General features: G+C 38.2%; 1 protein-coding gene across 1 annotated transcript in view; it reads right to left on the minus strand.

The window, feature by feature from the left end:
- Positions 1-13,716, minus strand: part of LOC307007870 (rap guanine nucleotide exchange factor 2-like) — a gene marked incomplete at its 3' end in the record, with an annotated part of 86,984 nt that overhangs the window by 21,120 nt on the left and 52,148 nt on the right. The window contains 1 exon segment of the mRNA XM_079630266.1: positions 10,284-10,301. Coding sequence (XP_079486392.1) covers positions 10,284-10,301 — 18 coding nt within the window.

Genomic DNA, 13,716 nt, shown 5'->3' on the forward strand with positions numbered 1-13,716 from the left:
GGTAACTAAGATGGCCACAGAGTGAACTTGCATTTGCAAAGGGCAAATTATATTATAAAAACATTTCAGTTCTGACTTATGATTGGTCAACACAGCGTTGCAGTTAAAACCCACAATAGACTAACAGCTCTGACGTAAAACACCTGTTCACCATATCACTCCAACTTCCACAGACAATTGTTCTATTTGTTGCATAGCAATGCTCTGTTATGTCAGGGACTATGAAGGCGTTCGAACACGGCACGTCAAGGCCAAGCGAACGCTAGCGCATTATGGCTGACAGAAGATCAATTCATTTACAGCTAAAAGTGCTCATCATTCCACTCAGCAGTCCGGCGTGATCGCTTTCCGATGCCACCCATGTGCAAACACAGAAGAGTGTGATCACTCACTCGCATGTACACACGTACGCGGACAAGCAATCAAAAATGCATTCGGTCACGCAACAGATATTGAGCTGACAGCATCGCTCAGCGATGTCATAACTCCTCCCACACTCAAACGCTCACACACAGTCATCATGAAGCCATTTAAACTTCATTTTTTACTGATTACTGTGACAAACACGACACAATCTTGGCCATTTCATCATCCAGTGCACACACATCTGAGCATGTGTGCAGGGGTGACGGGGGGGCGGCATGCACATGGCCGCCTTCACACACTGACACACATTACACTAGCAGCGGATGAATGAGGTCGTGGCACTCGACAGCCTCTCGTAAAACACGATTCCACGGGGTCGAGCGATAAAACGCAGCGGTATGCTTGACCTACGTGAAATGTCAATTAAAACAGATCTGCATACATGCAATTAACCCTTTGAGCAACTGCGTATCAAAAACAAGCTGCAAATTCACAGAAACGCTAGAGACAGAAATATGCCATTTAAAACCACATACACCTCATGCATCTCTCTGCAATGACACGAACATTCGATTTTTAGTGCATCTAAAGCCATCTGTCCATCCTGATCATGTTCGACACATCAGGTTAATCTGATGAGCGAATGCTGGTAGTATTTTGAGGCGAGGGAGCTAGAAATGTAGGGTCGATACTTACAGGGCTTTTATCAGCCTGGCTGGAGACTCCATGGCCGCCACCACTAACTAATGGCTTCATAATGGAGGTGCAGAGCCAGGGTGAAATTTAAGCATCCTGCTGGTTCCCACTAATCTTGCCCTCTCTCCCCCCTCCAGTGAGTCTTTCCCTGTCTCCCTTCTTTTCTCCCCCCTCCTGCAGGGGAGAAGAGGAGAATCTTTCCCGGGAAAGGAGGGGGAGAGAGTATGTTCGCCGGAGATGATGCGCTGGATTTGACACGGTTCCCCCTCCCAAAAAAATCAACGTTTTTCCTTGTCAGGTGCACATGCCATCTGTCTGTCCACTTGGTCCATGAAAAGGAGGAGTTGAAAGAAGAAAAATGAAAATAAAAAGAGAAACGCCGTGCAAAAGGATGAGAAATCCAGGCGGGGATGAGTAAAAGAACGAATCCTCCGCTTCAGGTAATTGGGTGAGCCTCTCCTACCAGTGACAAGCAATGCCGATCGACAGTGCTGGAAAAAATGAGTGGAAAAAAAGCAAAAATGGCTGACAGCACTTTCACTCCCTCCCCATCCTCTTCCTCGGTCTCTCTCGTCTCCACGCGCACGGCTTTATGCACCATTAGCCGAGACTGTGACCAGGGAACCAACCTCACGCATCCAAGCTGTCTTTGTTAAACACTCCCGGTTCATTTGTGTCCAAAGCAGGGGGTGTGTGAGTGTGTAAGAGACTGTGTTGTGTGTGTGTGGAGGGGGAGAAAGAGAGGGGGCTTTGAATAGGAACCTCCTCCCGCCCTCACTGATGTTGAAAGAGCGCTGGTGCCGCTTACTACACATATACTCCAACACATATATGCGGAGTTGGCGCATAATGTGGTTAATAATCATCATAAAGGTTAACATTTATATACCGGTACATGAATGTAAAATGGAATGTTTATAGCTTAGGTTCTATAAATGCTCACTTTTTTAAAAACATATTTTTGCCTTTACTAGTTCATTTTAAACACCCCATGTAATCAAAGCATGTCTATATAGCCATTATAAGGGCATTCATAAGATGTATAAAGTTTTGTTTCATATAATTATTATAATATAATATTTTCAAATTTTTAGTTAAAATATTGCATTAATATTTACAGTAACATACAGTACATGTATAATATACTATATTATAAATTGGACAAATGCATCTGCAGATTGCAATTGTTTGTGTAATATATATATATATTTATATTTGTGCTGTCAAATCAATTAATCGCATCTAACATGAAAGTTTGTAAATATAGAAGTGTGTTTGTATACAAGAGAGTGAGAGAGAATATTAATATAACTTTATTATATAAAATAAAACAAATTGAAAACATACATATGCGAAACACAAATGTAAATTTATTTTGTGTGTATATATAAGTATACATTTTAAACATTACATTTATTTATATTCCCTGAGAATCAAACCCATGAGCTTGGTGTTGCTAGCACCATGCACTACAGTTTGAGCCAAAGAAACGCCATTTAAAATAGTTTGACATGGAACAAAGCACGTCGCACAGGATGTAAACTTCTCGAAAGTATTTAATGTGAATTACTCATATACACTCGCACAGACACTGCAAGACTAAAGGCACTAATGAGAAAATTGGAATAAAAGAGCATGCAACGGGTGAAGAGCAGATATGGAAATAAGAGAGGATAAGAGAGTTGAATGGTGAAGGGGGGGAGAGGAAGAGAGGGATGGAAAGACAAGAGAAATGAAGGATGAGCAGTTAGCCCAGCGAGAGTAATGTCATTATCACGCTCCCCTCCGCTCACCACCAGGGCTGCAGGCAGTTGGCATGGCAACCACGGAGGAGAGCCATTTCCTGGTCGGTTTGGGCGGGAGAGTGTGAGAGAAGGCTGGAGAGGAAGAAAAATAGACAGAGAGATGGAAGACGGTAGCAGACGACAGAAGCACAGAGCACATGGCTCTCTCTGACATCCTCCTTGTTACTATGACAACGCTGCCAATTCACTCCCCACCCCCCACCAAACACACACACTCCAGTTACCCCTCTGGGCGACTGATGGCCCCGCCCACACACGACCCTTTAGCTTTGTGATGACGGAAGTGAGCTCACCCCACACACACATGCACACACACACACTTCCCTAAAGGTCCATCTCTTTTTCTGTCAGTCAAAATAAAGACATACAATAAATGTTATCGTTCAATCAATCAGTCCAATTGATATAAAGCGCTTATTGTTCCACAGAGAGGTGAGCTGTGATATCTAGCTGTGCCCTGGACTGACACTATATGATAATTAGAATTTGAATAACAAAGAAAAATATTAACAATGCATGCAAGCAGGGCAGCAGGCCAACAGACAGCCAATCAGATGACTTATGCAAATGTAAATTTGCTAATGTCTGACACATTTTATATCAAAACCTACTATTTATAAATAAATAAGTCTGACTGACAGAAAGGCAATATGATGTAAATAAAAACAAATAATAGTGAATAAAAATCCTCTTTATAAAACCATAAACTATTGATTAAAAACAATTTAGACAAAATTAATATATTTTCATGAAAATGGTTGCATCAAAGGCTTCATGTCAATTTAATGCAATTAAATGGCAATTATATGTTAAACACATTGTGAAGGCTTTAAGCGTTTCTCCTTAGACATAACATAAGCATTTAGCTACCGTATCAAATAGAAACAGCCAGCTTGCATGTTTATCGTCTGTGCTTACAAAAGCGGTGTGGGCGTGAAGATACAGATAGGCTTTAGCGAGTGAAATTTTGGACGGCTTCCAGATATGCACGGGGACCAAAACAACCCCCTGATGACATCATCCCCGATGATGTAATGCCTGACAAAAACAAGCTCAGGTGCTGCCACGTCCCGTCGTTAGAGTAACCACCAATCATCATAGGAAAACCGAGCATCATTACGTCACCGCGGTAACAGGGTGACATCAAGGGACGGCTCACCCAAAGCACAGTTCAGGAACAATAGATTCTCATTATAGAAAAGGTTGAGATTGGGTCAAGCAGCCTCTGCTTCATGTGAAACAACAAAGACAGTCCAAATCTGTTTGAAGTGAGTGAGCAAATAGGTTTTTTAGAGTACTGTACAATACAATCCAGCTGTTATGTTTAGTGATCAATGGATGTGTTTTTTTTTAAAAGGCTGGCGGATATACAGATGTCTAGGGATCAAAGTTGTGCACAATATTAGATTTGTTTAAACTGTATTATACAAATAATAATAATAAAAATTCAGTGAAAAAATACCTGAAAATAGAACATTTGCAACCTGCAAAAAAAACATAATACTACTCAAAATTCCCTACATATTCACACACACATACACATATTATATAATAATAAAATAATTAAATAATTAAAATTCAGAAAAAAATACCTGAAAATAGAACATTTACTACATAAAATTCTTAAAATGTAAACTACTTTTAGCATTTTAAGTATTTTAACATAGCCAATAAATCAGCAGATAATTGGTTATCACTAGTTATGCCATCCAAGTTCCCTCAAACAACATCAGTAATAGTTTCTCATTGATAGTACTTTGTTTAGCACAAGGCCAATCAAAGCGGAATAAATCAATGCATGCAATAATATGAAATTGTGGTTTATTAACGTTATCGATGAAGGTTTGATCAATTAATCAATCCATAAAAAAGGAAAACCAAGCAGTTTAGAGAAGTGATGATGTAGGCAAAATATGTCATGCTTCTTACAAAGCTCCGAGAGGCATTTCAGAATACAAATTGAGATATTAGTTCCTTTAGAAAAGCTACTGTTATCCCTCTACTGCTGAAAACAGCACAACTGTCAAAGATCCCTCTTCAGCCTATACTCAAGGGAGTCGGATGCAGAGGAAATGAGAGGAAGTGAGAGAGAGAGAGAGAGAGAGAGAGACAGACAGACAGATAGGATTAACATCGACTGAAGCTCTTCCGGATCATTCCATTCACACCAAACCTTTTCAAAATTTGAGTACAGAAGGGCTAGACTGCACTCATGGGCCACAGCTACAATGTGACAATGAAGAAAGCGTCTTGCAACCGTGACAAGCAAAAGCAAAACACTCATTTTGTACTGAAATCTAATATAGTTACGGATAATAGAATAGAGAGCTGCTTTGTAATGGTGGTAAAATGTTTTGTTTATACTGTGGTAGATATTATTATATGGCTACAGTGGGTTACACATGAGCATGGTGAATAAACATGGAGCAAAGGAAAATACAAAGCAAAATGTGTTCCGTAAACCGTTTAATTTACAGGATTATCCAAAACCAAAAATAGGCCAATATAAATCTTGGTATAAACTCAATAATAATATTGTGACACATTATTAAATATTATATGATCTAAAATTAATTATACTGTGATATAAGACACAGTCCAACTAATACCTCAATTAACCGGTTTCATTACTTTGAAATGCCTATAGTAATGTAGGAGTAATCATCTAAATGACTTGCACAGTAATTAACATGCAGTGTTAAGGCTGGTTAAGATCGTAGACAGAGAACATTGCATGCATAACAATAAGGGCCACTGCCTTTATACTACGAGGAGAGCAACTTCAAATGACCTATACGTTATTAAAGAAATAAACCAAGACTTGCCATGCATTAACAATGGGCTAAAGGGGGTTGGTTAAGCAGGACAAAGTGGTTCCAAACAGCATTATGATCAATTAATAATTAGATTAATTAACATTCATTTTCACAATATACAACTCTTCGGTTCAGTAATGCAGTTTAGTAGCCTGCTACTGCATGTCGTTTATACAGTAGTTGCTATTTTGCTAGGCAGCACAATGTATTTAAATTATGATGTATATCAGCTATTAAAAATGTTTCAAACATTTATATAGAACAGTAGTATAGTATATAATGAAGCGATGAGCAGTGTTCAAAGCTGTTGTAAAATGCAGATAAATTCATAGATTCCATATTTAAATACCTCCGTTGCTCGGCACCCATAAACAGCTTACCGTTAGGCTAATGAACTATTACTTGGCGGAAGATTTTTATTAATATTAATAAATGCGACTGGCTTACGGCTTTATTTCGATTATGAATGAACCTTTTAAAGAACATAACCTAGAATTTGTTTTATAATATGAATATTATGATTAGGGTTCTCCTAGGTGTAATGGCTACAGTTATCTTAAAATTTTTAGAACTTGTAAAAGTCTAAAAACATTCAAACGCTTTTACAAGTCGTTGCATCCCAATTATAGTCGTGTAGCTCATTGGCCAAAAAAGCAGTGTTTTTCTCTCTTAGCATGTGGTTAAGCAGAACTGATATGTCTTGGGGCGATATGTTTAGCATGGGACTAATTAAAGATCAATGCTATAGACAACATAGGTGTTCAATCCTGTGGAGGAAGAGAAAGTGCCTCGGCTTGCTCATAAGAGATGCTTGATTCTCACACCGCCTGTCAAGGTTCAAAGTGTCCACGAGCGCACTTCCAATCCTGCACACTTCCTGTCAAAACACAAACGCAGGAAGAGGATTTCCTACTAGAGCGAGAGTGCTGAAGTGAATTTCTTAAGGAAAGAAAGGCAGGAGGAAGAGTTGCTGGTCTAAAAACAATGGTGAAGTGAGATGTGGCGTTCTGGTAATTGTGGAGGGCATGAAGGGTCAATGTAACAGTACCCAAAGAAGGAAGTGTGTTTTCCCCTCTTCCAGAAGTAGAGCAACTGCATTCTGATGAGATATTTACTACAACATGCACACATCAAAACTATGGCACACATATGAATTATTCATATTTCTTGTATAATGAGTCCATTTTAAATAAAACACTGGGAGAATCCGGGCTTATCAAAATAATAAATTACTGTAAGCATGTGCCAACTTTAAAAGAAAGCAAAAATGTGTCATAATTAGGTATAGGGATCATAAGGAATTAATGATTCTGCTTTAGATTTGATTTTTCAAATTGGACTTTGCTAAATAATAAACAACATCCTTTACGAAAACAAAACTCAGTTCAAAATATACATCTTTAACTATAAGTTTCCTATATGAACAACCATTCAGTAATGCTGGTTTTAGTCTTACAAAACTTACATACACAAAGCACAGTAAGATGTCTCAAATAAATGATAGTTAAAAAATAAAATGATGAAAGCCATGATGTGCGGTTCAGTTAGTAGGTAAAGAATCACTATGATTCAGTGAGTCTTATAGACTGGTTCAAACCGATAACTCATGAATTTGAGAATAATTTGTGAGCCTTTTTGATGAATTAATAAATAAAAAAATGTCTGACTACAATGGTCATGTTGCACGATTGTTGCGTGCAAATAGTGAGGACAATGCAATAGAAAAAAAAAAAGTCAAAAATGCAAGACCTTATAACAGACCAAACCATCACAAAAAACAATTGGCTCCAGCACTTACAAAAATAACCTGTATGAATCTAAATATGATTCCTGATTCGCAACTAGTCATAACAGGGCAAAGTTGAAGCTGTTTGCTCTGGAGAAAGAAAGTTCCAGGTGTAAAAGTTAAAGCACAAACCTGAAAGGTCACTGGATAGGACACTGGTTTAACGGTCAACCTCTATATGCATGGTAATCTACAACAAAACTGCTGAAGACTGAATATGCGCATGAGAAAAGAGGGATAAAAAGACAGCAAGATCAAAGACTAAGGTTTCTGCAAGGTACACTGCTCCTGGCTGATAGCCGTCCATCTGGACCCGACGCCCCGCTGTTATCATTTGAAACGTCCGTGTGGCTTAAACCATCAGCTCTATCATAACTGTCATAACAGCAATGACGGAGCTGGTGTCATAACAGTCAACTGTCGTTTATGCTGATGGGAAGTTCAGCAGGACAGAAACACAAATCATTTTCTTTCTACAGTGTTGTGCTACAAACATGAAGAAAACAAAGCATGTTTAGTGAGATTTCTCCACAGCAATACAATACATGTGTGACAGTATAAAACCCCGAGGGCCATAACAGATATGACTTGTGCACTTTATTCCAAGTCTTCTGAAGCCATGCGATAGCTTTGAATGTGTCTGTGAGTTTACAGTGGTATAAATCTTTTTAAGTGCAGGCCTTTTGTGTCTCTGTGATGCCGTATACTGCAGCAGCAGCAGCCATCACTGAGGACAGCTCTAAAAATAGAGCCGACTCTTCACAAGAACACCTGACAAGACTCCCTCTCGCACTCCTTTCCACTCTCTAACGCACACGATCACACTTCCCATCTCCCAATCGCTTTGTTTCACTCCTCACTGAATCTAATTACGGCAAAACAAGTATCAGCTCAGCGGCAGCAAAGTCTACCCATCAGCAGCCCTCATCAGGCCTAGGGCGTCAAATAACACGCTAAAACACATTAACACACAAATATCTTACATGCACCCTTCCTTGAGTCTGCTAGTGCAGCAAAGTAAGGCTAGCTACTAAATCCTAAATTGCTGTTACTGTCTTCCATAAATTAGGGGACAGACAATGCAAATAATAAAATATAATTGAACATTTAATTGTGCATAGTTAGGATAGCAAAGTAAATCAAATCAGAATCAAATGGTTCAAACTAATCTTTGTTTATTGATGCCAAAAGCATGATTTTTTGGCATATGGCTAATCATTTAAATGGTAAAACAGTAATATAGCTAAAACCAATACAATATTTGGCCCAGAATTTGTTTAATCAATACTTGATTGACTTGATTGTTGTTTTTCACAAAACAGTCAGTGTCCAATGTGTCCAATAACAGACTGTCATGTTATTATTATTATTTATTTTGCATATTATTGGGCCTATTATTAATACATACTTTTATATAAAATGTTTGTATATACATTTCTATATTATATTATATTATGGTCTGTCTGAATGCTCGAATCTGATTGGCTGGAAGGTGTGCAATAAAACATTTTAATGCACAGGTAGCTCCAAGTCAGTTTAATCACCGTTCTATATCAATGCGCTGTTTTCATTGAAGCACACACACACGCACACAGAGAGCGGAGATCGCGCTGTGCACACACAACAAACATTCAGGAGCGCAGAAAGTTTTCAACACAGCCCCGCCACTTTTAGTAAAAGCTTCGTTACTGAATCGCTACATTATGTTTCTCTGCAACGGAGGGGTTACATTGGTATTTTGAAGTAATTAAACTCATAGCTTTATTGTTAATAGACAGAGACGCAGGTACGCATCTCTCATCCCTCTCTCAATAATTAACTCAAATAAATGCTATAATTCATTTATTCAAATAAATGTAATCGTACACACTACTTTATCTCTGTGTCTCATTCAAAGCGTGCAGAATGCTAGATCTAATAAGACGTAACTGTGGAAATAACCGTCAATTTTACCCTTCCAGTCATATATTGCGCTGCAGCCTGCAATTAAACTATTTTAATGCACTTTGCGGAAACAACCACCCTCTGATTCACATCGGGCAGTTCTTTGCCTCCACGTTGACATCTTATTTATTATATTATATTATAAAGAATTTTACAATAATTACAATGTTCGATTTTAAGGATTTGTTTGTTTCCAAAATAAATATAAAATATTTAACAGTTAGTTTAGTAACTGTTCTGGGTCGCCGCTTGATGTCCAATGCATAATCTGTGTCTTCAAGCAAAACTAGTTGAGAAACGAATATAATAATATGTTGGTTGTGAGAGTTACCCTAAACCAGTACATGTACAGTACTGTGCAGCTTGTTGGGGAAAGGTATACTATTACAGGCTGAAATTAATACAATTATTATTTTCGTTGGCCAGGAAAACAAGCCATATCTAGAAACCAGAAGATTAAAGAGACTTTTGACTTGGTCCAGTAAGCAACCACCAAGCAGTCAATCAAAACACCCTTGCAACTGTTTAACACATTCACAATAGCATAGCAATGCCCCAGGAACACCAGCAGCAAGTGGCACTCAAAAAACGTAAAACATCTCAATTGTTATGAGGCAATCTCAGTGTGCAACCTGGAAGCTTGCAGTACGAGTATAGATTCACCCACTTTAAATCATTGTTAGACCAAACATTCATTTGGCAACATAAATACACACAAGACATATCAACACAAATACGCCTTATTGCTACGGTCACAAGGTCATAAACTCTCATCTCACACACATACAGTATATAACCCACACATACATATAAATCACAGCTGCAGGAAGTGACACACAGAGAAACAGAAACAGTGAATAAGTACGATACCTGAGCCTTAACGCATTCCTGTGGAGGAGCCAGTATGAGGAGAGAAGCAGAGAAGAGGAGAGTTATTACCAGCCTGGGTTATTGAGGAACAGAGCAGGCTCACAGAAACCCTGTTAAGCACTTTGCAAGTCATACTACGGGAAGAAGAGAGGGACACATCCTTTATAAAAGCTCAGACGCTATCAAAAAACAACAGAGGGTAGTGCACACACATTCACACACACACAGCCGAGAAACATGAGGCGGATGCTGAAATAAAAAGCCACAAAGCTAAAATAAGGAACGCGGACACTTCAGGTGAACAGAAAGCCTGATAATTATGCAACCAAATACAAAAGATGGGAGGTCATTTAGTTATTGAACAACTGAAATGCAATGATCAGCAAACTAAGACGCAAAAAAAAGGAAAAACCTGGTATTCATTGACTGAACAAGGGTCTCATGATCATTAAAGACCAGCTGCCCCACAGTACTGGAGAGGAAGGGAAAAAGACAGATTTATAGAGAGACAAAATGGTACCCAGTGTGAGCCAAAAACAAAGCGTTCACTGTTCCCTAGTCTTAAAGTCACTATTGACAATCTAATTTTATTTAAAGATTGAATGAAATGGCTTGACGAGCAGTTTTTTCCCCTTATTGAAAGGAAAATTGGGTAGGGTTTTTTTCCCCCATAAAAAAAAGCAAATAAGCATTAGTTTTCATAACAGTTTTGAACCATCTTTTAGCACTTGCTACACTATTTTTTGTATTGCAAGTATACAGATGATCTCAAAACTATGAACTAAAAGCCTAAACTACAATTTCAATTTCATGGGATGTTTGTTTACAACACAAATGTAAGTGTGATACGAGAGTAAATTCAACAAATTCCCAAGTCCCACATCCCAAGTATTTGTGATAACCTGTGATTTTCAGTAAAAATAAATAAATAATAATACACATAATTGCTTAAGTATTGCTGGGTTCTCACTGCAAAACACCACAAAAATGCCACAGTATTTTAGGAAAAAAAAAATCAAATGACATTTCTCAATCCCTCATTATCATCACTAAACTAAATTATGAAAGAAAAAAAAATGCAATGTAAGGAAAATGGGGACTGTATAATAAGCTGTATTATAATAGTGTATATTATATAGTTAAATAGTGAAAAACATCCTAAACATTCCAACTTTCCTGTTTTGGTGTGGAATAGACTTATTAAATGACTGGAGAAGGAGTGTGGTACGTCCACTAACGTCACTGAGATGAATGAACTGTGCCTCATCATGTGGCTCCAAGCAGTTTTGAATTATTACGCATCTACAAGATGCCTCCAAATACAGTATGACAAATCTGAATTATGTCTAGGGCAGAGAATCTTGGAGACGAGTTCAACTGTGTGAGGCGGGCAACACAGAGTACAATTATTTCACTCTGGTGCCAGTAATTGAATCAAATTAATGCCAGTCAGAGAGTCTCTATAAGGTTACGTGAGATACTTAAGGCTGATACATGATGTAATGTTTGGGAAGTGAATTTTCACCTTCGGCTATGTCTGAGTATGGAAATCCCACCGTGGAGGCACTCTCAAAAACTCACAGATTAGCTGGAACGCCCGTCAGCTTAACATCCCATGTGTTGCGGTCCCTCTAGAAGACACTACTGTGAACTTTCTTAGTCTGTTACCACTGATCTGAGAACAAAACCACGGTCCAAATCTCTTCCCACGGACCATAACAACAAAAAGGGAGCTGTTTGGGGAAAACTGTGCAGCTGAGTAGATACAATGGTGGGAATAATTTTGGTGTCCCGTTCTAATGTATCTCAAGGGAAAAACTATTTAGCTCAATGATGCTTGACGTATTTTGTTGTACCAAACAAAACAAGAATTTCCAAACAAGCTGAGGGAACACTGGCTTCTCTCCCAGGGGAATTGGAGGAATGCTGGGAATGAACTGCAGTAGAATTGGGGGAGACAAATCAGGAATGTGTCTACGTGATGGTCCAGCTTTGAACCTCCATGAAACATCGGTGTCAAAAATTCCCAAGATTAATGCCTAAAGCTTTATGAAAGCAGAGCTGTCAAAATGTGCTGGAGATTTGGTAGAATAAAATACAACCCTGTTTTTTGTTCTCTTTAGGTGCAGAAGGAAAGATATTTAAAAAATGCCCTGTTCTCCTTACAACCTGCTATCAACGTGGCATCCATCCTTTAAAATGACCACGCAATCAAAACTGACCAGAATAACTTTCTTTATAAAATGTTCCACCTTATTGTGTATGATTCATCAGTACATGTTATCAAAGGATAAAAAAAATATAATAATAAATGAATATAAAATGTAAAATAAAATAAATGCACGCCTTTGTAATCTGTTATGGCATTAAAATAATATAAATTAAAATAAATCGAGCCATTTTCAAAATCTTGCCAATACTTAATTTAATGCTGGTTAATGTAATGTAACCGCAAATAATGATACATTTGCAAAAAGAAGTGGTTGCATTGATATGTAATGACATGCTTTTGAGGGTGAACCTGTCCTTCAACTTCAAAAAGCCACAAAAATGTGTGCCAGACAAGGATGTGCACATTTGTTTTCCATAATCTTGCATATGTGATCATTTTAAGAATTAATACTGAAAGACCCATTACAGTTGACAACTCATTTATTGGATATCTGAACCCAATATCTGATCTAAAATGTAAATACATATACAGTATATATAATGTTTTCCCCTTTCTCTCTGCTCGGTCTCTTTCCTCTACCCAGCTGGGGCTTGATGATGTTGTATATCACACATCCAGATGGTAGCAGTGCAGTGGATTCTCACTTCAGCCTGCCCAGAGCACAGTGGGGATTGAGCGCATAAAACACCAGCACATCTTAAGCCAACACGACATACTGACAGTGGACACATAGGCAGAACACCTACAGAGAGACCATATAACCGCCACCATGGCACAAGTAAAATGAGCGATTATAATGGAAACAACAAAAAAGTAAAGCATCTTGCACATTCAGGCACAAACAATGTGAATTGCTGCAAAAGAACATTTAAGAAACTGAGGTAATGGTCCAAAAGTAAGAGAGAATAGAAGGGTGAGATTAAAAACACATTTGAACAAAGATGCTATTCCTATTTTACTGCTCAAAGCAGCAGTAATGAGCAGAAGAATGCTTCTGAAAATTGCACTGCCTATTTTTACGTTATAATGAGCTAGCACCCATTTTAAACCTGAACACGGTTTATTCGATCTGAAACTAGCCTCTCACCATGGCCTCTTAAGATTTTGAGTTTGCTTTAGCTTTGGTTTTAAGCGTTAATTTTCTCTATGCTCTATTACTCCTTCTCTGCCTAATACTGTATGTATAGACAACTATATGTAAGCCATTTATAGGTTATGTTCCCAGAAAAGCATATATATTACTTTGTCTCTGTTACACTT

Source organism: Phoxinus phoxinus, assembly GCF_949152265.1.
Source record: "Phoxinus phoxinus genome assembly, chromosome: 12".
NCBI lineage: Eukaryota > Metazoa > Chordata > Actinopteri > Cypriniformes > Leuciscidae > Phoxinus > Phoxinus phoxinus.